We start from the raw sequence: 26,336 nt of genomic DNA on the forward strand, positions 1-26,336 counted from the left end.
AAATGTAGAACCATTATGGAAACAAGAATAAGTTAGGTTGGATCCTATAATTAAAATGATGTTATATGAAATGAGCAGGTAGATAACATAAAGTATATGCCTAAGCCACCAATGTGGCCTCCTGTCCAACAGAAACTCTTTCAGACCAACAGGCAGAATTTAAATATTTGACTTCATCCTTTGGAGGTGTAAGAGCTTCCAACAGGTCTAAAGAAGTCAAACAAGACATCGCGCCCAATGAGAAAGTGATAGTTACATGGAGCTTATTAGAGTCTTCATAATGGTCTTAAAACATGTAAAGCATTAAGCTGGTCACATTTTTTAAGATAACTGTCGGACAAATGACAGCTATCTCTCCCCACCGCTCCACACATGCACCCTTGGCTCACGTGTGGGATTTAAATGAGGAGAAATTTGCCGCTACACAAATCTAGCACGTGTTGGAAAGGAGTAGGGAGGCCCATATATACAAACTGGTATGCTGGTCCCACACCCATTGCTGAGTTTGGCTGGCATACAGTACATTCAATATGTCCAGATGTACATACCCCTTTACTGTTGAAAAAAAAAAAAAAAAGGACGTTGTTATTTTTCTGTCTAGGTTTTATTAGCATCTACAGGGGCATATTATTGGCCATAGAACTTACAGGGAAATTCCCTGGTGGTCCAATGCCGGCCAGTGGAAGTTTTGGGGGTTGTATTTTGTGCTGCTGCAGTATTTTGTGATGGACTGTGGTATTTGGCTCTTCTGAGGTGGTATAATCTGCCACAATATGGTACTGCTGGCCCTGCCTTCCATCAATTTGGACCCAACTACAAAGGCTACTTTCACACTAGTGTTTGGTGCTCCGCTTGTGAGTTCCGTTTGAAGGCTCTCACAAGCGGCCCCGAATGCATCCGTACTGCCCCAATGCATTCTGAGTGGATGCGGATCCGCTCAGAATGCATCAGTCTGGCACCGTTTGTCCTCCGCTCCGCTCAGCAGGCGGATACCCAAACGCTGCTTGCAGCGTTCGGGTGTCCTCCTGGCCGTGCGGAGGTAAACGGATCCGTCCGGACTTACAATGTAAGTCAATGGGGACGGATCCGTTTGAATTTGACACAATATGGCTCAATTTTCAAACGGGCCAGTCCCCCATTGACTTTCAATGTAAAGTCTGGACAGATCCGTCTGAGCAACTTTCACACTTAGAATTTTTTCTACAATATAATGCAGACGGATCCGTTCTGAACGGATCCCATTGTCTGCATTATATGAGCGGATCCCTCTGGGCAGACCCCAGACGGATCCGCTCTGAACGCAAGTGTGAAAGTAGCCTAATTGGAATATCTGTGATTTTATACATCAATTAAAAGTTATGGCTTAGATTTACCTTTCATATGTCTTATAGAGCAGTAAAATCCCTTCGAACAAGGAAGAAATTGTCAGAACTGATGTCAAATTTTTCAAACCTTCAATAGACAACTGGAAACAAACAAATGGTCCAGCTAAGCTCATTGCCACAGAAGCTTCACAGATGTAAGGAACAACCCAGAGGCAGGGCATGAGAGCAACACATCCAAAAATATAATCCAGCATGAATGGAAGGTCCAAAAATCCAATCTTTATTAGAACTTCTTTAAAATACATCCTGCACCAACAAAGAATAGCAAATAAGCTTATGCGTTTTCAGATGATTAATCCTTAAACAATTTGGTTACTACCTATTACTAGCTGTATGCATGTTGGGAATAGCACATCCATGCAGCTAATAATAGGCAATATTAAACCAATTGCACAGATGTCTGATATGTCTACTTGCACTCCCAAAATGGCCGCTAGTTCACCGGTCTGTCCCTACTGTAAGTGCACAGATGATTTATGCACTTCCCAACTGCTCACTGTAAATGTATGGTGGAAGTCAGGTATCTAAATATCTCACAAGCACAGCGGCTGCCATAGCTGACACCGGAGTCTAATGTGCGCGATTCAATATAACATTGATTGCACACATTTAACCCCTCAAATGCTGTGGTCAAATGTGACCATGGAATCTGGGAGCTCAAAAACTGGGCCATGCAACGGCTCCTCCTAGCGGAATTCAGGGGAGTCGGAAAGTGTGTGGCAACCTTGATCCTCCTGAATGATCTGAGGCTGCAGCAGATAAGTTCCTAGGGAGACCCTGCCTGTGACAGGGCTCCATGCGAACATAATGAAATGCTTATAGACTCCAATGCTAATGCATTAGAGTCTATGAGAGAAACAATCTAATGATTGCTTGTTAAAGTTCCCTAGGGGAATTATTAAAAAGTGTAAAAATATATATTTTTTAATTTTTTATATAAACTTTCTAATCATTTCCCCAAAATGAAAAAAAATAAACAAAAAACATCATAGGCATTGCGAGTTCAAAAACTCTATACTAATAAAGTATATAAAAATATTTATCGTATCAATAAAAACTACACATCATCCTACAAAAAAATGAGCTCACACAGCTCTGGGGCTGTAAAAGTAATAAAGTATAATGTGTGTACTCATACTGACCCGGAGAATGAAAGTAACAGGTCTGTTTTACTGCATAGGAAACACTGCAAAAAAAAAAAAAAAAGCATAAAACTGTGGCGGAATTGTTGTTTTTTTCTTTTTTTTTGTGTTGATCGCGAATATTATAATCGCGAATTTTATCGCAAATATTATCACTTCGAGAATTCATGAATATCTAGAATATAGTTCTATATCTTCGTAATCGCGAATATTCTAAAAAAATTTCATCAGTACCCATGATCCCTCACTGCTTCTTGCTTGTGGGCCAATGAGAAGGCTGCAATATCTTTGACTACAGGAGTAGTGTTGATTGTGAATTTTCGTATCGCGAATTTTTATCGTGAATTTTCTGATTGCCTATTTTCGGAATCAAGAAAATAATGACTGGAGATCACGAATTCTCGAATATATGATGAATATTCGCCCAAATATTCGCGAAATATTGTGAATTCGAATATTGCCCCTGCCGCTCCACCCCATTTAAACATTTTCTCCAGCACCCCATACATTATATGCAACTGTCAATGTTGTCAATAGAAAGTACAACCAGTCCTGCAAAAAATAAATCCTCAGATTTAACCCTGTAGGCCAGGGGTGTCAAACTCAAATTCATCGGGGGCCGCATCAGCAGTTTGGTCACCCTCAAAGGGCCGGTTGTATCGGACTTATGGGGGATCTGTGGGTGACACTTATGGGGGATCTGTGGGTGACACTTATGGGGGATCTGTGGGTGACACTTATGGGGGATCTGTGGGTGACACTTATGGGGGGGATCTGTGGATGACACATATATAGCATCTTATGCTATGTGTCATCCACAGATCCACTCCATAAGTGTCCCTGTAGTGAATGACCCTCAATACACGGGCTAGGGGCCGGCATCTGCTTTTATAACGACAGCGGGGCCCGTGCAGTGACTATTCTACTACACGGGCCCCGCTCACTGTATAATTATATCTCTAATAGTTAATTGTAATTGTATGTAATCGCATAAGGAGCGCTGTGTATTACGGTACTTACAACTACAAGCGCTCGCCGCTCGGTAGGCAGTATGAGTCATACGTCATGCGCCCACGCAGCCTGCTTCATTCATAAAGTGGGCGGCGCAGGCGCGTGACGTATGACTCACACTGCCAGCGCCCATCCTCCTAGCCTGCCTCCTCCCTCCTCTCGGCGAGCGCTGGTAGTTGTAAGTACCGGTAATACACAGCGCTCCTTATGCGATTTATTATCACTTCCTGCAGGGGCCGCCTGCAGGAAGTGATAATAAAAGGTGAAGGCTGGCGGCCGGCGGCGGCTACGCGGGCCACATGACGAGGTCTGGCGGGACGGATTCGGCCCGCGGGCCTTGTGTTTGACACCCGTGCTGTAGGCTGTTTTGTTCCCACAATAAAAATTCAAAATGTCTCTCTATCCAGGAGCCTCCATCTATGATCCTCTTCATGCAACAACTTATAAACCTTCTTACTAGAAAAACTTGTGGTATTCCCTGTGTGCATTTCCCTAAAATGGCACAATAACACAGATTCATTGTTCGCTTTGGGATTTTTAATGTTGGGAGAATAGCGTCTGATCCTGATGCACCCTATATATTGTTTCCTTCAAATATTGCAGGAGGCCAAATGCACACATTAGTAGGATTACAGTAGAAGAATCCCTTCATTTTGTACTCTTCATCTGTGTCAGAAATTGTCACCCCCTGATAAAAATAGACATACTTTACATTTCCTATGGCCTCATCCATAATACCCTTGACAAGACAACTATGTACTTTTATGTCTGGGGTTTCCAAAAATATACAGAAAGATAGTAAAGACCCCAGAGTGGGAGCCCTTCTGGCTGCAAAACACAGCCCTGGTGCAGGAATCAATCTTAGCTTTTTATTAGGTGACAATAGTCCAGTGACCCAGTAGATCACTGCTAAAGGGGTTAATAATTACTGGTTTGGGTCATGTACATTGCATGCTTTGAATGTGATTCATAAGAGCTGAATATGGGAACACAGCTTAGTTATTGTTTTCTACCCTGTAAAGAGGAAGCTCAACCGGGGAGTCTGGAGTTAGCAGCCAAGCTAAAAGGACGTTGCTTTCTGTTTGTCTTGTAAGAGGTCTACTCCAGGAGGCATACTATTCCTGGAAGTTGCTAAGAACTACTTAAAGCTTCTGAGAGAAAGAGAACAGATATTCACAGACTGCTTAGGACCATATGGTTAGCAAAGGTAACACACATTTATGGTTTTGGACTTTGTTGCTTGTGGACAGGGTATATTGCTGTGGGGCCCATCACACATTTGAGATAGATTGACCAATTGATCTAAGATCTGCACCCAGTGTGGATTGAAGTGTGGATTGATTTGCACACTTGTGGTTATTTGGAGAGATAGAAAAGTGTGTTCAGACTACCAGACACCCTGCTTTCCTATATACAGCCTTGGAAAGAATTTGTGTGTAATTTGGAAAGACTGAACTTAACCTTTTAAGTGTCTGTAAAATGCCTCTTGCACCTAACATCCTCAGGAAAGAGGATGTTTCATTTAAACTGGGCCTGGTTATTGACAACTACCAATCCCATTCTCTTCCTAGCACTCCCCCTCTGTGTTGCTGCCACCACGAAACATATTCCCTCACAATCCACTTAATTTGTCAGTATTTAAGACTAGGGTTGCCACCATTCCCAACAAAAAATACCAGCCAAGTTTATGTGGGTAGAAAGGGTGTGTGGTTTTGGGGTGTGGCATAACATGAGGTGTTTCTTTACACCAATGATTTGATCATATTTTGACCCACTGACCCTCCTGTCCCTTAAGGGGTTAGTGTGAGCGCCCCCCCCCCCAATCTTTACAAGCCTATGGCTGGCTACCCTGGGGTACTTCCCTTTTGGAAGATGCCTGAGCAATAGGTTTATCTAGCTTACTAGTTTCTCTGAAGGTATGCTGTTTCATTTGTCTGAAAATGAACCGACCTCTGCCCATTACCTGACTGTGATCCTCTCTGCCTGACCTGTGCCAGATTACAGTATTGACCCTCTGCTGACTGCCCTGACCTCAGATATGTTTCGCAGATTTGCACATACTCTGCCTGCCCTGACCTCGGCCTCTCTCTGATTGCTCGGTGCTCTGCACAAGTCTCTCCGGCCCTTTGGGTCAGCCGTCAAGCACAAAGGGACTACTCTGAGACACAGTCGCCTGGTGGCTCCGCTGCCGCACATTCTAGATCCCTGCATAGAGGTTAAAGGGTTATAAAAGGCTTAGGAGTAGGCCAAAGTTAAACCTGACTGTTCATGCTGTGGTTTGAAACTCACTGCCCATAACAAATAGCACATCATTCTGTGATTTCTTGTCTGGTAAAATGGTGTGTTTTCTAATGTAAACCAGTTCCTATTATAATCAGTGGGGTCTGTCAGGTAGGGTTAGGACAGGAGAAGCTCTTTTTCTGTCTCTGTAGCCTGTCAGCACCTCCCCCACTTCTCCTCCCTCCTTGATGCTGACTGGTAAGCGGGGGGATATTCGGAAGTGAGGTCTAAAGGTAATACCTTTCATTCCCAATCCAATTTCTAAGAGATATTTCTCGGGGTGTATGACAGCTAGCACTGGGATCCTGGTCCTCCCTCCATTCCGTCCCCAGTTCCAGTACCTTGCCCCAGGTCACAGTCTGAACTATCTTCATCTCCTGTAATGTAATTAACCATCCCCCAGTCCCTAGTTTAAAACACTCCTCCAATCTTCTAGTCATCTTCTCCCCCAAAATAGTTGCACCTTCCCCATTGAGATGCAGCCCATCCCTACGATACAGTCTGTAGCCGACAGGGAAGTTGGCCGAGTTCTCCATGAACCCAAACCCCTCCTTCATACACCAGTTCTTGAGCCATTTGCTAACCTCCCTAATCTCTCCCTGACTTTTTGGTGTGGCTCATGGTACAGGTGGTAGTTCAGAAAATACTAACTTTGAGGTCGTTACCTTGTGACCTAAGCCCCTGAAATCATTTTTAAGAACCCTCCACCTACCTCTAACTCTGTCATTGGTTCCAATTCTTGGCCAGCCACTCCCAGTAATCTATCAACCCAATTCACAATATGTCGAACTCATGTGTTTTTTTGTAATTTATTTTGTGCCATTAAATTCTTTGTAATTACAAAAAACGTATATATTTGCTTTTATCCTTTGGAAAAAAAACATACATTGTGTTAAGGACAAAGGCTGTGGACCCACTGTGACAGATAACTGGCTTGGCTTTGGCTAAACCAACTTCGCTGCAGGGAACTAACCAGGCCACTACATCCTAGCGTAGTCTCGGTGTAAATGGCAGCTGACCAACGAGGATCAGAGACAACAGTGCAAGGCCCCAAGGGATAAGACAATATATTTAGCCAGGAGACGGGCTGAGGTCAAGGCAGGAACTACTGGTGTATTCAAGTCCAAAGTATGGACAGGCCTTAGTAAGGGAATCTTAAAACGGCCGAAGGTCAGGGCAGGCGGCTAGAAGTCAGACTTGGTTGTGAGGCTGGAGTTTGATGCACAGGATATAGCACCTTTGCTGTTAACCAGAGACTAGATAACCTAACCTCATGCAAGAAGTGAGAGGGCAGAGCAGCATTCATAGCAGAAGCTGATTATGTGGTGAGCGCAGTGACGTCAGCGCAGGTCTTGCTGAATGAACATAGAAGATGATGCCGGGTGTGCGAACAACAGGATGAGGTGAGCAATTTATTTTTATTTTTGTTCCCCTCAAGCCACATTTTAGTAAGAATTCTGTATTAAGAATGCTATTATTTCCCGTAATTACCATGTTATAAGGGAAAATAATACAGTAAATTGACTTTTATCAACTTACTTTCATCATCTACTAGCAAACATGCTTGAAAATTGCACCACATCCGCACTTGCTTGCAGATGCTTGCGATTTTCACGCAGACCCATTAATTTCTATGGGGCCTGCGTTGCGTAAAAAACGCAGAATATAGAACATGCTGCGATTTTCCCGCAACGCACAAGTGATGCGTGAAAGTCACCGCTCATCTGAACAGCCCCATTGAAGTGAATCAGTCCGGATTCAGTGCGGGTGCAATGCGTTCACCTCATAAATCAATATAATTCTATGTGACCCCCAGCAGCGCTGGGAGGTCAGGCTGGGAACTGCATTGCAGACTCGCTGCTCGAGGAACGCTCATCTGCAAGGGGCCTAAACGTTTTGGGGCCGATATACCGTACAGACCAAAAGTTTGGACACACCTTCTCATTCAAAGAGTTTTCTTTATTTTCATGACTATGAAAATTGGAGATTCACACTGAAGGCATCAAAACTATGAATTAACACATGTGGAATTATATACATGTAACGGATCACCTGGCACCCCGACTGAGTACCTCCGTTGCTGGATGCTCCTAGTGTTTCCTGAGGTTTGCAAGCACTCTGGCAGACACCACCATCACCGAACCGAAGAAGCATATAAATCCTCTCAAGCATATGAATGCTGTAGACAGTTGAATAGGAAGCCATACAAATAGGTTTACGCTCCTAGCAGTCAAACTGGAACAGCATACCATAAATCCTCCCCCAAGAATGAGACGACACTTCACTTTGAGGGTTAAAACAGGAAATGACTTTTTTTTAGACATAGCACACCTACTTTAACCCCCCCAACATCCTAATTTACATACAATAGGGCACATGGAGGACTATGGTACAAGGAAGGGTGGGGCCCGACAATAGCAAGGGCTGATGGGAGATTGAGTAGGGACAGAGCAGCTGGTTTGAACTGGTCTCCCAGTGTCCCTGAGACAACACCTTGCTGGGAAAACAATGGGACAGGAAAAAGGGGCATCGCAATACAATTTAACCGAACCCATAATAACATACATAATATTTAAGACAATGTATTGGCAGAATGGGATGGCTCTTCTAATCAATGAAGATGGAATGGTGCTGAATATCTCAGTGTGAACTCCACACACCAAAAGGTTAATACAAAAAGATAGTCAAGAAAGATATGGCACTCATATATCCGGAAGACTGCTCAAACATTTGATTTTATTATATTCAAATACTGCAGGTCAAAAATTAATAAAAATCATACATCTAAAATCAACATACAAGATACGTAAATTGTAGTAGAAATACACAATAAAACCATTAAAACATCACTAAAATGACGGTTATGTTAAAGGCTGAGGAATAGGGTATTCGTTGAACCTATGTGCCTAGCAGCAAATGTAGTCAGGTCATCGAATAAAGGTGATCGTTCAGGCTGGGTATCGATCAGACCATCACCATATATTCGATAGCCAAAAGTGTAATAACCGCAATTCACAATATACTCTGGATAACCGATATAATAGTCATTCAAACCAGAATCTCGATTGGATAGTCACCAAATATTCAACATTAGTAGTCGCCATTAAACATGTTGGAATGCATTTATATAATTTTCACAGATAGCAGGATGTGGTTTCAGTTCGATTATTGGCTGTGAGTTACAAGTGTTGTATCGATCCAACACTATATGTTTGGTCGGCTCACAAAGTCAATATTTGGTTATAGAAACACTGTATCAATTTCACAGATTAACTTGAATAATTCGGGATTCCAGTTCTCTGGTGGCGTCCCACCTCTTTATGAGCTGTACTACTCCCTTACCTCCAAAGCGCAAAAAAAGGCTTTCCTCTGGTCTCTGCTGTTTCAGCTTCCCTTGTGCTCAAATCCTGGGTTGCTCCAATTAAGGTCACTCCACCTTAATTGGGAACTCCTTCAAGACTGTTGGAAGAGCATTTCAGGTGACTACCTCTTGAAGCTCATCAAGAGAATGCCAAGAGTGTGCAAAGCAGTAATCAAAGCAAAAGGTGGCTACTTTGAAGAACCTAGAATATGACATATTTTCAGTTGTTTCACACTTTTTTGTTATGTATATAATTCCACATGTGTTAATTCATAGTTTTGATGCCTTCAGTGTGAATCTACAATTTTCATAGTCATGAAAATAAAGAAAACTCTTTGAATGAGAAGGTGTGTCCAAACTTTTAGTCTGTACTGTATATGTAAAGCATCATAGAACAAAGCTCATGAAAAGTGACACATTTTGGATTTTTTATTTGGGAAAAAGACAGCCTAAAGGGTTAAGTCTACAACAGATTGAATTTATCCTTTTTGATTACTGCAGATGATCTATTGTGTGGCCATGTTATAACATATAGGGTTAATGTGATCTTTGCGATTACCTCATTTCCTTTTTCTGTAGCCGGCAAGTCTATATGACCACATATTGCTTTTAAATAGGACGTGAATTGTAATGGCAGATAACTATGATTACGGATTAAACATCCAAAATGCATAAGCATATTCTGCTATTCAGTGTTCAAGCTGGATATATTTTTAAGATATTTTAATAAAGGCTGGATTTTATTTAAAACTTCCACTCTTCCTTTTACATTTTTGGACTTCAATAGACAACCATCCCAATACGTGGAAAGCATACTTCAGAATTATGGGATCACAAATAATTTTTCTTTGCGATTATATAACTAATATATGTAATAAAATATCTGATAAAGCTTGCGTATTTAATTGGCAGCTGCCTAATAAATAGTTTAAATACCTCTTTCAGACTCAAAACCACTGTTGCATCATAAAGCCTGGGGCAGGAATACTATCTTATGCCAGAAAGGTCTTACCATTTGGATATTTGTGACCATTTTTTGTATTTCCACCATGTTATGTGGCCAGGATATGCTATAATATTGCATTAAGTGGGTGCCCAACCTCTGAGACCACTGCAGACCCTAAGAATGGAGGAACTGAGGTATCTTCTGCAGTGGAGCTCCTGGCCACCAACTCCATTCAAGGTGGCAAGACTGTGAATAGGCCACATAGTTTAACCTCCATGATTAGAAAGTCATGTCTTAGCACAGCAATGTGCCATTATGCTCTCTGTGTGTGTTAGATTCTTATGAAAACCTATCTTATTGATATGTAAATTACCTCTGTCAGAAAACCAAGGGGTTGTCCCACGATATGTTGGAGCCCAGCCGCGCCCATCAATCCGGAGCCCAGCACCGCCTACCACTTAATTTATTCACTCCACTATCCCTGACGTCAGTTCTTCTCAGTGCTGTAATCTTGCGCAGACACAGTAGTCTGCGCCCGTGCGGACTACTGGCACCGGCTTCAACGAGTCAACTGCGCATGTGCCAGCTCCCTCTGCGCGAGATTACGGAACTGAGAAGAACTGACGTCAGGGATAGTGGAGTAAATAAATTAAGTGGTAGGCGGTGCTGGGCTCCGGATCTCGATGGGCACGGCTGGGCTCCAACATATCATGGGACAACCCCTTGGGCTCCTGACAGAGGTAATTTACATATCAATAAGATCGTTTTTTACAAGAATCTAACACACACACAGAGCATAAACAGTGGCATCATTTTAAACACTGCATGGAGACTAATGGGCACATATAAATATCGCTATATCGTTAATCCTGGTGACAGAATCCCTTTAAATCATATGTTGATATTTTCTAACTGAATGAGCTGACATATATTTTTCGATCATTTAATGTAAGTCTGTATACATACAAATTACAGTATGTTATAGAAAAAATAAGTCTGCTATTCCACCAAAATAGCCAGGTTTAAATAAAAAATCAAGCATGGATAACCTAGGGATTGGAGCTCTAATATAATGATAACTACAGAGATAAATCCCCCAACTAACTCAAAACAGGTACCTTTCCTTATGCACCACTCCGCAGAAACTAAGGCTACCCCTAGGTACTAAAACCCATCACAAAGCAGAATAGCCTTGGCTGCAAAGGTTTCCCAGGTTGTGTCTGTGGATTAAGGTGACAGAAAACAAGTGGGAGTTTGCAGGTTTCAGACCTAACTAGATGATAAAAGGAAAGCAGAAGGAATAAAAAGCAAGCTGAAATGCATAAACAGGAGGGTACAGATATAGTCAAATGAGCAGACCAGAGCTGAAGTCGAAACCTGGAGAGTACAGATATAGCCAAATCAGTAGATGAGACGTTAATCAGTAGTCAATGCACAGAGTGTTAACAGAGGGTTAACAAGCAGGTCTTGAGTTTAGGCGCAAGACTCAGAAACACAAACAAGAGCAAAACATCCTACACAATGACAGACAACACATCGACCTAGTGTCAGTGCCTGCTTTAAAACTCCCACCTACACCTCTGGTTAGACACTGAGCCAGAGCTCTGTGCCCCAAGTCTCTGATCTGCCACCCAGTCAGAACTTGAATAGGAACGGACGTGCACAGACCAGTGCGGTGGCTGCTGATTTGAGCAGCAGACATCGCTGGATCGAGGTCAGGTAAACAAATTGTTCAGACTATTTATGTGCTACTGCCTCCTTAGGGGAAACAGAGAAAATTACTATCTCACTCCTGTAGTTGATGTAACTATTTTGATATACCCTATTGAAATCTTGTTATGGTCTTATATTGGAAAAGCCTGGTAACAGGGTTAAATGATTAGTCTAAGATAGTGATCCTCAATCTTTGGGTCTCCAGCTGTTTCAAAACTGCAACTCCCAGCATGCCCTCATAGTTCGTGGCTGTCAGGGCATGGTGGAAATGGTAGTTTTGCAACAGTTGGAGAGCCATAGGTTGGGAATTATTTGTTTCGGGGGAAAATTTTATATATATATATATATATATATATATATATATATATATGTATATATATATATGTATAGTACAGACCAAATGTTTGGACACACCTTCTCATTCAAAGAGTTTTCTTTATTTTCATTTCAAGAAATAAAAAGATATGAGTCTCTGTTTGAAATACTTGTTCTCTCTAGCGCTGCAAATCCAAAAGACGATGTGGGAAAAGTCCGCTATGTAGATAAATGTGGAGGAGGATTGCGCTGCAGGAAAAAAATCTTCTTGTAAATGTAAGCTCCTTATGGAAGTCCTAAACCATTGGGATCACAGACCAACTTTACAACCTTCACTGGTATGGAAATCTGTGGTATAGAAAACGCACTATGGTGTAGCGAGTTCAGACATCAAACGCACCATGTGAACAGGATATACTCACAAGATTCCAGATGGGTAAGTGCACGTAGAGATCTAAACGATGTTTCCTATAGGGCTCTGCTGGAAGGAAAACACTATGGTGTAGTAGGAAAGGACACGGTGCACGCCTGCAAGACAGTTGTACTTACAGAACTTCTCTGGAGAAATGCAAAAGGGATCCTGACAGAATCTTCACAAGCGGCCGGGCAGATCGAAAGGACGGAAGTCCAGAGACGTCAGCATAGGATTTTTCAATCAACCGATTGAATACTCCTTTGCCTAGATGGTGACGAACCACAGCCTTCAGAACGCTCTCAATAGAGGAATCGCATGTGTAATACACACCAAGGGGTCAGATGAAAAATATATTTAATATACTGGATAAAAACAAAAAGTTACAACTAGAACTGCATATAAAATATCTAGAATATCTAGATATTTTATATGCAGTTCTAGCTGTAACTTTTTGTTTTTATCCAGTATATTAAATATATTTTTCATCTGACCCCTTGGTGTGTATTACACATGCGATTCCTCTATTGAGAGCGTTCTGAAGGCTGTGGTTCGTCACCATCTAGGCAAAGGAGTATTCAATCGGTTGATTGAAAAATCCTATGCTGACGTCTCTGGACTTCCGTCCTTTCGATCTGCCCGGCCGCTTGTGAAGATTCTGTCAGGATCCCTTTTGCATTTCTCCAGAGAAGTTCTGTAAGTACAACTGTCTTGCAGGCGTGCACCGTGTCCTTTCCTACTACACCATAGTGTTTTCCTTCCAGCAGAGCCCTATAGGAAACATCGTTTAGATCTCTACGTGCACTTACCCATCTGGAATCTTGTGAGTATATCCTGTTCACATGGTGCATTTGATGTCTGAACTCGCTACACCATAGTGCGTTTTCTATACCACAGATTTCCATACCAGTGAAGGTTGTAAAATTGGTCTGTGATCCCAATGGTTTAGGACTTCCATAAGGAGCTTACATTTACAAGAAGATTTTTTTCCTGCAGCGCAATCCTCCTCCACATTTTTCTTTATTTTCATGACTATGAAAATTGTAGATTCACACTGGAGGAATCAAAACTATGAATTAACACATGTGGAATTATATACATAACAAAAAAGTGTGAAACAACTGAAAATATGTCATATTCTAGGTCAGTGATGGTGAACCTTTTAGAGACCAAGTGCCCAAAACTGCAACCAAATAACCACTTATTTATCGCAAAGTGCCGACACGGCAATTTAAGGCTACTTTCACACTTGCGGCAGTGTGATCCGGCGGGCAGTTCCGCCGTCGGAACTGGCCGCCGGATCTGCCGATCTGCCGCTGACTGAAAGCATTTGTGAGACGGATCCGGATGCGGATCCGTCTCACAAATGCATTGCAAGGACGGATCCGTCTCTCCGCTTGTCATGCGGACAGACGGATCCGTCTTGTACATTTTTTCATATTTTCGCCGATCTGCGCATGCGCATGCCGGAACGACTGATCCGGCATTCCGGTATTCTGAATGCCGGATCCGGCGTTAATACATTCCTATGGGAAAAAATGCCGGATCCGGCGTTCAGGCATGTATTCAGTTTTTTTGGCCGGAGAGAAAACTGTAGCATGCTACGGTTTTCTCTTTTGCCTGATCAGTCAAAACGACTGAACTGAAGACATCCTGATGCAAACTGAACGGATTACTCTCCATTCAGAATGCATGGGGATAAAACTGATCAGTTTTTTTCCGGTATAGAGCCCCTGTGACGGAACTTTAGGCCGGAAAAGAAAAACGCAAGTGTGAAAGTACCCTAACCTAAATACCAATATAATATATCTTTCACGTCCTTTATCATTTATCTATAATAGATTAATAGCCTACATTTAATGCTCTGCCTGTGCTGTTCATAGTGTGTCCTGGGGATGATGAATGGCAGGAAAAGTCTAAAGCATATTGCTATGCCATAGACTTTTTCCAGGGCGTGGGTGCCCACATAGAGGTCTCTGAGTGCCGCCTCTGGCACCCGTGCCATAGGTTCGCCATCACTGTTCTAGGTTCTTCAAAGTAGCCACCTTTTGCTTTGATTATGCATTCTCTTGTTGAGCTTCAAGAGGTAGTCACCTGAAATGGTTTTCACTTCACAGGTGTGCCCTGTCAGGTTTAATAAGTGGGATTTCTTGCCTTATAAATAGGGTTGGGACCATCAGTTGCGTTGTGGAGAAGTCAGGTGGATACACAGCTGATAGTCCTACTGAATAGACTGTTAGAATTTGTATTATGGCAAGAAAAAAGCAGCTAAGTAAAGAAAAATGAGTGGCCATCATTACTTAAAAAATGAAGGTCAGTCAGTCCGAAAAATTGGGAAAACTTTGAAAGTGTCCCCAAGTGCAGTCACAAAAACCATCAAGCGCTATAAAGAAACTGGCTCACATGCGGACCGCCCCAGGAAAGGAAGACCAAGAGTCACCTCTGCTGCGGAGGATAAGTTCATCCAAGTCACCAGCCTCAGAAATCGCAGGTTAACAGCAGCTCAGATTAGAGACTAGGTCAATGCCACACAGAGTTCTAGCAGCAGACACATCTCTAGAACAACTGCTAAGAGGAGACTGTGTGAATCAGGCCTTCATGGTAGAATATCTGCTAGGAAACCACTGCTAAGGACAGGCAACAAGCAGAAGAGACTTGTTTGGGCTAAAGAACAGAAGGAAAGGACATTAGACCAGTGGAAATCTGTGCTTTGGTCTGATGAGTCCAAATTTGAGATCTTTGGTTCCAACCACCGTGTCTTTGTGTGACGCAGAAAAGGTGAACCTAACAGTTGCCATACAGGTCTCCGTTAGAGACTTCTGGAGGCAAATCCACTGTGAGCACAGAAGACGTTTAAGATTTGTTGGTGGGCCCAGACAGGATACAATCACGATTGTATGTACAATCGGTAAAAATAAAATTACTGATTTCACGCTGGAAATCAAATTAATTTGCTGCCACCACTCTTCGTATTGAATCGGGGCAAAGAGACCCCGGCTAGCTAATCCTTAAGGGACGAAACGGTTATTTGCAACCTAGCTAGTACATTAACAATTTATAAAAATAAAACAATTTGGTAGTATGTCTTATGAGGACAGAGTTCTTAGCATAGATCAGGTCACAGGGGTGTGGAATTTTTTTTAAAAACTACTTGTCGAAGGACTAAAGCGGGGTCTCAATCTACTTGTCCCTCATGACAATCTACTTGTCCTGATACAAAAAGTAATTTTAAATCAAAACCATATTTAAGTGAATCCCTTTAATGTTCATGCCATACTGGGGCAGTGAATCCCCTTGATGTACATGCCAGTATGGGGAAGTCACCCCCCCTATTCATGGAAGGTGAGTGTCTGGAAGTTGGAACCTGGCAGCACTCCTATTGACACTTCAATGCCAGGGAGAAGAAGCAGAGCGGCAGCCTGACTAACGTGTGCCTCCGCTGGGAGCTGACTTCCGGCCCGTGGCGCCCGACTTCCGGCCTGCACAGGAGCGCTGATAACTAGTGATGGGAAGTTCGGATCTTTTAGGTGAATCGGTTCATTTGAATCAGCTCATTCAAATGAACCGATTCATGAATCGGATTTTCGGTTCACTTGATGAGTCAGACTGCTGAGCTGACTCGCAAGTGAACCGAAGACTCTAGGTGCTCTCTGAACTCTGATTAGTATAGAGTGAGTCAGGAAGAGTGATTTATTATAGTAAAGGGAAGCTGAGGCTGACGCCGGACAGAAGGACTCAGGACAGGAGGACAATAGACTTATGGCGTAAAGCAAAATGGAAGGCTTTAAAAGGCATTCCATTTGCTTTCCGTCCTAATAGAAGTCTATGCAAATCAAAATGGATCCGTCTGGGTCCAGTTATGCAAGACTGAAAACTAAGTCCTGTCGACACGACAGGACCCAGACGGATCTGTTATGATTTTCATAGACTTTTACGATGACGGAAAGCAAAACGGAATGCCTCATAAAGGTTTCCGTTTTGCATTCCATTTTATGGATTACGTTATTTTCTGTTATAACCCTTTTATAACGGAAAGCCATAACGGAATCCATAAAGGTGATGTGAACCCACCCTTGGTTATATAGCTACTGAATGAGATGCCTTTAACATATATCTCCTGAGAAGCCAATTTGATTCTAAAGGGTTAATTTAATTCAACCTGTAATCTAAACTCTGTGTCATCTGTCCCTTCTCTTATTTCTCTGCTCCTGTCCCTTAATCTTATCACTGCTGCATCAAAAGCAGCCTCAGCCTCAGTGTAAACTGTTCTACACTCTGACTCACGGCTCTTTTAACTCAATGAATCGAATGAGTCACAAACTAAGTCGGATCTTTAGATTCTTTTAACTTGTGACTCATTCGATTCCTTTCTATTCATAGACTCCCTGCACTTGTGTGACTCAGACGACTCGATTCAGAGAGCTGCCAGTGTGCTTGCCCCGCCCCCTCAGCTCTGGTTGGTGATTGGTTGGTGGGTGGGGAGGGGTGGGGCTGGCAGAAGATCATATTACGCTCCTCCCCGTCCCTCCCTCAGGCTCCCTGCTGCCAGCGTGAGGTGAGCGTCTCTGTCTGCATTGTCTGTGAACACTGCGGTAAGGGGCTGTGTATTAGAGGAAAACACGGCGCAACCCTAGCCCTGCTACTTGCCCGCAGGGCTAAGCTGCCTGCACAAACTACCTGCCCGGCGCCCGGACTTGCATGTCCTGGGCGTCGGGCGATAGGAATTCCACACCCCTGGGTCATCAAGTAACAAGGGCAAAAGTGGAACAATGAAATCGTTAGTTTTTATTCTAAAACTATACACAAAAATATATACATTAAAGCTGACAGATAAATATACCGGCCAGTTGAACAGATTGGTTTGGATAGAAATAGGTAAGCTTTGGAAGGGAATAGAATGTCTGTAAGTTCAGAATTACTGTGGTAAAGTCCAGTAAAAGGCAAAGTCTTTGTAGAATAATCCAAGATGGTGGGGTGTGCCCGTGTCTAGCGGGCGGTCGTGATGTTAGTCGACGTCAGATGGTAGAAGAAGGACCCCGGGCTGAATGTGTCACAGGGTTTTACCCACTCTTTAGTGGGGAGGGGTTGTGACCCGCACAAGTCCAGCCTTGGGTAATTAGAAGAGGGGCAGTTCCTGCCCTGGACAGAGGAAATCTGGCTGAATCTTTGCTGTGCCAGTTTCTCCGTACCTGTGGGTCAAATTAGGACATAGAGGTCATATTGAGAATCAGCACAATTTTGCAGATCCTCTGATACCAAACAGGATAGAATTACCATTTGGATTCCCTGAGAGCTTTGATATCTGAGAGAGAGAATCTCTGATTGACTGGCCGATTTCCTGAAAGGTGTATTATTGGGGCCGGAATAATCCCTGAAGAGATGGTTCAGTGCATTTGTTCCGAAACCCAGGAAATATGAGTAAATATGGACGCAAATATGAAAGCTATGTATTAGAGGTGGCTGCCCGAGGACCTCTTTTTGTGTCTCAAACAGCTGTCTGATAAGAATCTGTCCTGCTCTCTTTGAAGCACACTGGCAAGACTGAAGGTGTGAGAACCCTGCTGGTATTGGAGACACTATGGCTGCAGAAAGAACAGGTTTAGGAGGTTCTGTCATAAGAGAACCAGATTGATGGCTACTGAACTTGGCATGGGTCTGGAAAGGTTTGTCACAAGGAGGTGATAATGGCACCTCTGCTCTGTGAATTGCTCCTTTAGTGAAAAGAGAAGATTTTTAGTGAAGGCTCTGGTGTCTCTGTGATTGCGAAATATGGCGCATTTGCGATTTCCTAGTATCGCTGTGGATCGCAAAGCGTCTCAATACTCACCTGCTCTCTGCAGCTCCATTCAGTGACCTTGTGTTCACTGACCTGCAAACTTCTGGAGCAAAACAGAATGCCTCTTAAAGGCTTCCATTTTGCATTCTGTCCTAGAATTATGTTACATTCCATTATAATTCTGTTATAACGGAACCTATAATGGAATTCAATAACGCCGATGTGAACCCGGCCTAACTTACGGTTCTCGCCAAAACTTAACTGTTAATTTTAAACTTGATCATCTCAGCATTAAAAGGAATTTCTCTTTTTTAGTTAAATGTGATGATGTGACCTACACCACACGTTCAGGTGAGATTATAAGCCCAGACTTTCCCAAGAGCTACCCTAAAATGACAAACTGCAGATATCGGATTCAAGTTGAAGAAGGATTTTCTATCCTGCTGAGGTTTCTGCACTTTGATGTAGAGTCACATCCAGATGTTGTATGTCCTTATGACCGTCTACAGGTAAGAGACAGTTTATGTCATATGAAATTAAGAGACAGAATTCTTTTGAGCAGATTTGTTAAAATCATATAATCACAGTATTCTAAAATGTTATTTGAATTGTAAATTGGATCTGATTGTAGGTTTCTCTCTCCCTGTATTGAAATATGACATCATGAATTTCAGGGCCCCCTGACCCATCACAACTCCACCCTTGCATTCTTCTAATACAATATATGTACCTCAAAATGGTACCATTCAAGTAGAACTTGTCCTGCCCAAAAAATGAAATCACTGATATAACTATGTTGACAGAATCACTGGAAAGTTATGGCTCTTGTTAGGAGTGGATATAAAAATGATTTTTTTACTGTATAAATGAGTCAAGTCACTGCTTCCTACTCTCTTTCTAAGTGCGGGCCCTGGTCTTTAGATATTACACATGCTACCTCATCTTCTCCTGGTTTGCAGTTTGAAAATGCTGGGCATCCTGGAGTTTTATATATCAGTTGGGGAAGGAGTGAACTTTCTGGGCACTGGTAATCTGGTTGTGGACCCACCGGATTTGATTGGGTCCTAGGGCCTAATAGTGGGTTGGGCCCAGCTACATGATTATTTAAAGGGGTTTTCCAGGATTTTCATATTGATGACCTATCCTCAAATGAAAATGTGCAGTGGGAATTGCAGTACTGATTGTGAAAGATTTGTATGCCTGTGGTCAGTTTGGGAAGATTTTAAAGTGTTTAGAGAGAAACTCAGGTACTACTACTACCATCATTGCAGCTGCCTTTACACAGCCATTGGGAAAGGCAAGCTCTGTGGAATACCTCAGAATTGTGCCTGATATACATTATGTGTCAGTCATTAGTGTCCCCTTAACTACTTGTGTGTCAGTCATTACTGTCCCCTTATCTCCTTGTGTGTGACAGTCATCAGTGCCTTCATCACTCTGGGCCCAGCTCAGAGCATCATCCCCTACACATGTAAAATCTATTCAATTTAGGCCCAAGCCACCAGCTGCCCTAGCAGTGGCGATGCTTTGCTAAACTAATCAGTAACATTGTTTGTAAGGCTGAAAAAAGATATTTGTCCATCCAGTTCAGCCTGTTATCCTGCAAGTTGATCCATTGGAAGGCAAAAAAATCTTTGAGGTACAAGCCAATTTTCCTCATTTTAGGGGGAAAAAATTCCTTCCCGACTCCAATCAGGCAATCAGAATAACTGCTTGGATCAACGACATCTCGAGAAATCTAATAAATATAACCAGTATTATTACACTCCAGAAATACATCCAGGCCCCTCGAACAATCTTCATGAGTTCACCATCACCACCTCTTCAGGCAGAGAGTTTCATAATCTCACTGCTCTTACAGGAAAGAATCCTCTTCTATGTTTGTGTAGAAACCTTATTTTCTCTAGTCGTACAGGATGTCCCCTCATCACAGTCACATTCCTGGGTATAAGTGATCATAGGAGAGATCTCTGCACTGACCCCTGATATATGTATACATAGTTATTAGATCTCCCCTTCCCTAATGTTGATCATCTTTCTGGGTACAGTAGTCCACCCATTCCAGTTATTACTTTAGTTGCCCTCCTATGAACCCTATCCAGCTTTACTATGTCTGCCTTGTTCACAGGAGCCCATAACTTTACACAGTACTCCATGTGTGGTCTGACTAGTGATTTGTAAAGTGCTAGAACTATGTTCTCATCATGGGCATCTATGCCCCTTTTGATGCAACCCATAATCTTACTGGCCTTAGGTAAGTTTACTGTCCACTAAAATTCCTAAGTCCTTTCCATGTCAGTGTTACCCAGTGTTTTACCAGTATGTTTAGTATGTACGGGTGACTTGCATTATTCCTTCTCATGTGCAGAGCCATACATTTGTCAGTGTTAAACCTCATCTGCCACTTCTCTGCCCAAGCCTCCAATCTATCCAGATTCATCTGTAACAGTGTGCCGTCCTCTTTTTTTGTTACTTTACACAGTTTAGTGTCATCTTCATAAATGTATATTTCACTGTGTAAGCCTTCTACAAGATCATAAATAAATATACTGAAGAGAATAGGGCCCACTATTTACCTCTGAGGTGGCCCACTAGTGACGGTGACCCAATCTGAGTATGTACGGACTTAGATTTAGGATGGGAGCCTGCAGGGTCACGCTGAACTTCCCTCTGACTGTACTCCGTTATATGAAACTAATCAATCTAAAACCTTGTTTTAAGTAACGCCCAAGTAGACACTACAACTGCAAGCATTTACAGGTTAAAACCACACTATAGGTAATGCTTCTTCTAAGGTCATGGAATCGTTAGAACACAAGAAGGCTCTTATTTAAGTGAAGTTAAAAAAAATAAAAAGTACAGTGCGTACAAACAATGGGGTCATAGAAAATACAACATAAAATATACATATAGTGCAAAATAACAGTTTGGAAAATAAAAGGGATAAAAACAGAACTTAATATGTTACATAACAGTTAATTCTGGTTGCCTGGGGAAGCAGAAATATCGGTCAGTCTATCAAGCTAGTGATCCCAAAGAAATGACAGTTGCTTTTCTCCATACCTGTGTTAAAAAGATTCTGTAGATTTGCCCATAACCCCCCCCCCCCCCACCTGTGATGTCAGAGGAGGCCAGGGAGTATGGTAATGACCATTAATGACAATTTTTATGACCACTTGCTGTAAACCATATGTGCCTCAAAATATTTGTATTGAAATATCTTTTTGGGTATTCATCCTAGCAATTTCATATTACCTCCATCCTCTCCGTCCTAATGTCCAGCACACTTGCTTACCAAACATGGCGGAGTTAGGGCTCATGCTCACGAACGTTTTTTTTGCGTTCCGTATACGGGCCGTATTTTGAACCATTCATTTCAATGGGTCTGCAAAAGATAAAGACAACACTCTGGGTGCTGTCCGCATCCGTTGCTCCGTTCCGTGGCCCCACAAAAATTATGAGGCACGTCCTATTCTTTGCAGACAAGAATAGGCATTTCTATAAAGGGCCTTCTGTTCCGTTCCGCAAATTGCCAAAGACACACGGGCGGCATCCATTTTTTTGCGGACCGCAAAAAACAGCACGGTCGTGTGCATGAGCCCTTAATGACAGGATGGCTGGAGTTATCTAATTGCTCCCTGTTACTGAGCTGGGATTGATTTGATTTTGATACTATGGAAGCATATACATGGCCTGTATTCTCAGGAGGAAGCACGTGGATGAAAGATGGATTAGGCCACATATTTCTGATGTATATTGCAAGATAGGGCTTTCATGTGTGACCTGGGCTAGAAAGGACTCTTCCTGACCCCTCTAAAGGTTCTGGTCTGTATAAAGCAGGTATAAGACATCTTCACATTTTATGATAGGGGTCTCTGTGAAGTGGTTCCATCTTAATGATTTTATGGCTACAATCTCCTGACCTGGCTTTGGAAAAGAAACATGGACAAGGTCATGACCCAATCCTGGAATGTAAATGGAGGGGTTGCTTACTTTTAACAATAATTTTGATATCTGGATACCTCTATCCCTTTAGTACCATTAATATCCACCCTCTATTTTTATATATTTTCACTGAGCCAATTACTTACCCACAAACACATTTTCCCCCAGTCCAAGTATTCTCATTTTATATACTAACCTTTTATGTGGCACAGAATCAAATGCTTGGAGAAGTCAAGATATATGACATGCATTGACTCACCCCAGTCAAGGTCTAGAACTTACCTGCTCATGAAAACTGATTTTAAATTAGTTTGACAGGACCGATGAAGCCATGCTGATATGGTGTTATACGCTTATTTTAATTAAGGTACTCCCAGACAGCATCTGTTAGAAAACAAATTTTACCCACGACAGATGTTAGACTTGTGGCCTATAGTTTCTGGGCTCTGTTTTTGAACCATTTTTGAATAGTGGCACCACATTTGCTAAGCATCAATCCTGTGGAAAGTTCCCTGTCAATATAGAGTCCTTAAATATCAGAAATAAGGGTCTTTCTAAGACATTACTTAATTCTCTTAGGATACAGGGGGGTATGCCACCTGGTCCCGGCGATTTGTCTATTTTAATCTTTTTAAGATGCTGCACTTCTTCCCTGGGTCAAACAGGCCACTTTAAATGGGGAATTTACTTTCACACTTTGCATTTCATTTGACAGTTTATTTTTGTCTGTTAATACAGTGGAGAATTTTATTTTTTTAATAGTTTTTCTTTCCCCTCAGGGCTTTCTATAGCTCCTCCCTCATGACGCTGTAAAGGGCTAACATTTCCTATCAAAGCAGCAGGTGGGCCGGCATTGTCTGAATGATGTCACTCAGTCACACTCCACCCACTTCATTAGGAGTGTGACTAAGTGACATGACATTGCTGGCCTGTGCACTGCTTTGAAAGTGAATATTGCTATAGGTTAGTCAAGCAAACTAGTGCCACTTCTAGAGACTGAATTGAACAGACTTTAGATGTGCTGCTCTGACTGGGGCCTGGTCTGAAGTAAAGTACAGTGACTGTGTAACAGGGAACCGGTGATGCACATCCCCTTCGCAGTGCCGCCGGCATCCCGTGCATGTAGGGGAGTGGGGACGCGGTCGGCGCCTCGTCTCCACAGTAACCAGGGGGCCAGGAGGATCCAGCTGCGCATTCCTGCTCAGCTCGGCCAGCGTCCTCCATCCCCTAGACAACGAACTGCAGGGGAGCTGGGCGCCAATAATGGTGAGTTGGCGCTCAGCAGTATTGGACTGTGTAACGTGAGTCACGTGATGTTGGCCATGTCATGTGACTCACCACTTAGGACTATTTAAACAGGTTGCCTGTGATTGGTTTTTGCTACCCTCACCTGCGTATTTGGATATTGACTATTGTGTGTTTTGACCTCGGCTAGTTTTGACCTCAACCTTGTGACCTCCTTGGATTTGACGTGACCTCTTGGCTGACTTCAGATTGTATTGACCATGTTTTTGCCTTCTCCCTGTGTAGCTATGAGACCTCCTGGCCTTGACCTTTTGCTTCCTCTATTCGACGGTTGACGGTTTCTCCTTCCTCTTTAGGCCCCTGCACGTATCTAAGCTAGGGACTGCCGCCAAGTTGTACGCAGTCAGGACGGGCCGTGCAAGTAGGTAGGGACAGAGGTGCGGGTGGAAATCAGGGCTTCCTACGTAACAGACTGTTTTGGGCCCAGGACTTAAAGGGAACCTGTCAGTGACAAAAGCCACCCCAAACCGCCAGCAGTACCTTCAAGTAGCCGGCAGTGAGTTTCGAATGATGATATTCTTACTGCATTCTGTTGAGGCAAAAGTATGAAAAACTATCTTTTATCCTCCGTCCGCGCTATTTTCCAGTCAGGCTTGAAGGCAAGGGGCAAGATAACCGTGCCCCCTTCCCTGCCCCTTGTCCTGTGACTGACAGCCGGCTGTCGTTCATAAGCGATGTCAGTCACAGCGAAGGGGCAGGGAAGGGGGCACGGTTACCTTGACTTGAAGCAAGGAGGCCACTGCCCCCTAACTTTAAGCCTGACTGGAAAATAGCGCGGACGGAGGACTGTACAGATTCTATTCAGAATTTTTTGTATTTTTTTGAGTTAAAGGGATTCTGTCACCAGTTTTTGACCCCCACATTCAAAAATATGGTTATGTGCATAGAGCCCTTGTGATTCCTAATGTGGTCTTATAAGCTAAATCTGTAGGCTCATTTAGTGTAAAAAACGTTTTATCTAACCTGTCATTCATCTCAGTAAGGTGCCCGGGGGGATGATCATGTCTTCCAGATGCCGCCCGCACCCTCCGCCGTTGTTGCCCAGCTCCTCCTTTGCTGTCATCAGCGCCACCTCAGAATAATTTGCTACTCCTCCGGCTCTCCCTCACTCCCCCCTCCTTCTTCTATAACATCCCGCGCGTGCGCACAGGCCTGTGCCTGATGCGCCCGTGCGAACTTCTCCGTTCGGCTTCACTGAGCAAAGTGCGCATGCGCCGGCACTTCGCTCAACCTCCCGATGACCTGAAGGCTGGGTTAGATAAAAAATTTTTTGCACTAAATGAGCCTACAGATTTAGTTTATAAGACCACATTAGGAATCACAAGAGCTCCATGCACATAACCATATTTTTGAATGTGGGTGTCAAAAACTGGTGACAGAATCCATTTAAGTCTCTCAGGTTTAAAATCATTCTGAATGATCCGTCTAACTTGGGTACAAGGAAAAGGGACGAATAAAACCCCCTCCCCTTCTGGGAGTCTGGAACAGGAACCAGAACCTTTTTCTTTTTAGAAGGGAAAAAAATAATTGTTTTAGTGCTAGGTTTCTTGTAGCATCTTGTAGCATTTTGAATAAGATTTGTAATTTTTAATCTTTCCGGTGGGTGAGAGACGAACTCTAAACTGAACCAGTCTGTTATAATAACAATTATGAAAGTTAAAGAGGAATCCGTTATCCTTCCTACTTTTGTTTTCTTGTCGAAAATTCTGTCTTTTGTCTCTATTGAAAATTTGTTTCTGCGAAAAAACTGTTGCCTTTTGGGAGGTCTGGAGACAGGAAACCCATTTTTGTTATCAGAGGCCTTCTCTAAAAGGTCATCCAAAACCAGCCCAAAGAGATAATCTCCCTGGCACGGAATAGAGCAAAGTTTATTCTTTGAACCTGTTTCACCAGACCATCCCTTAAGCCAAATAGCACTTCTTGCAGAATTAGACAGAGCTGCTGACCTCACATTTAATTTTAATGCATCCGAGATTAAGTCCACTGCTTTAAGGATGGTAGGAAACACTGCTAGTAATTAGTCTCTGAAGGTTTTATTCTGGATATGGGACTCCAGTTCTTGTAGCCATAACTTTAATGACCTGGCAGTAGAGGTAGTGGCAATATTAGTTTTAAATGCCTGGGTTGAGGCTTCCCATGCTTTTTTAACCACTTCCCATTTGGGCCATTTGCCCCCTTCCTGACCAGGCCTAATTTAGCAAAACTGACATATCTCACTTTATGTGGTAATAAATTTGGAACGCCTTTACTTATCCAAGTCATTCAGAGATTGTTTTCTCGTTACACATTGTACTTCATGATAGTTATAAATTTGAGTCAGAAAACAACAGTCACAGAAAACACATGTGATGGGAAGTACCCTATATAGTAAGATACCCACTCAGTGTACATAAGCATACACGAACAAAGGATAAACTGAGACTAGACGGGTCTAGTCTCAGTTTATCCTTTGTTCGTGTATAAATTTGAGTCAATATATTTCACCTTTATTTATGAAAAAATCCCAAATTTACCAAAAATTGCAAAAAATGTGCAATTTTCTAAATGTCAATTTCTCTGCTTTTAAAACAGAAAGTGATACCTCATAAAATATTTATTACTTAACATTCCCCATATGTCTACTTTATGTTGGCATAATTTTGGAAATGTCATTTTATTTTTTTAGTACTTTAGAAGGCTCAGAAATTTAGAAGCAATTCTTCAAATTTTTTAAAAAATTGCCAAAACCCACTTTTTAAGGACCAG

At 42.6% G+C, this 26,336-nt stretch overlaps 1 protein-coding gene across 1 annotated transcript in view; it reads left to right on the forward strand.

The window, feature by feature from the left end:
- LOC122928836 (mannan-binding lectin serine protease 2-like) overlaps positions 1-26,336 on the forward strand; it is a 75,204-nt gene that overhangs the window by 15,725 nt on the left and 33,143 nt on the right. The window contains 1 exon segment of the mRNA XM_044282101.1: positions 18,657-18,850. Coding sequence (XP_044138036.1) covers positions 18,657-18,850 — 194 coding nt within the window.

Source organism: Bufo gargarizans, chromosome 2 (assembly GCF_014858855.1).
Source record: "Bufo gargarizans isolate SCDJY-AF-19 chromosome 2, ASM1485885v1, whole genome shotgun sequence".
NCBI classification, from domain to species: Eukaryota; Metazoa; Chordata; class Amphibia; order Anura; family Bufonidae; genus Bufo; species Bufo gargarizans.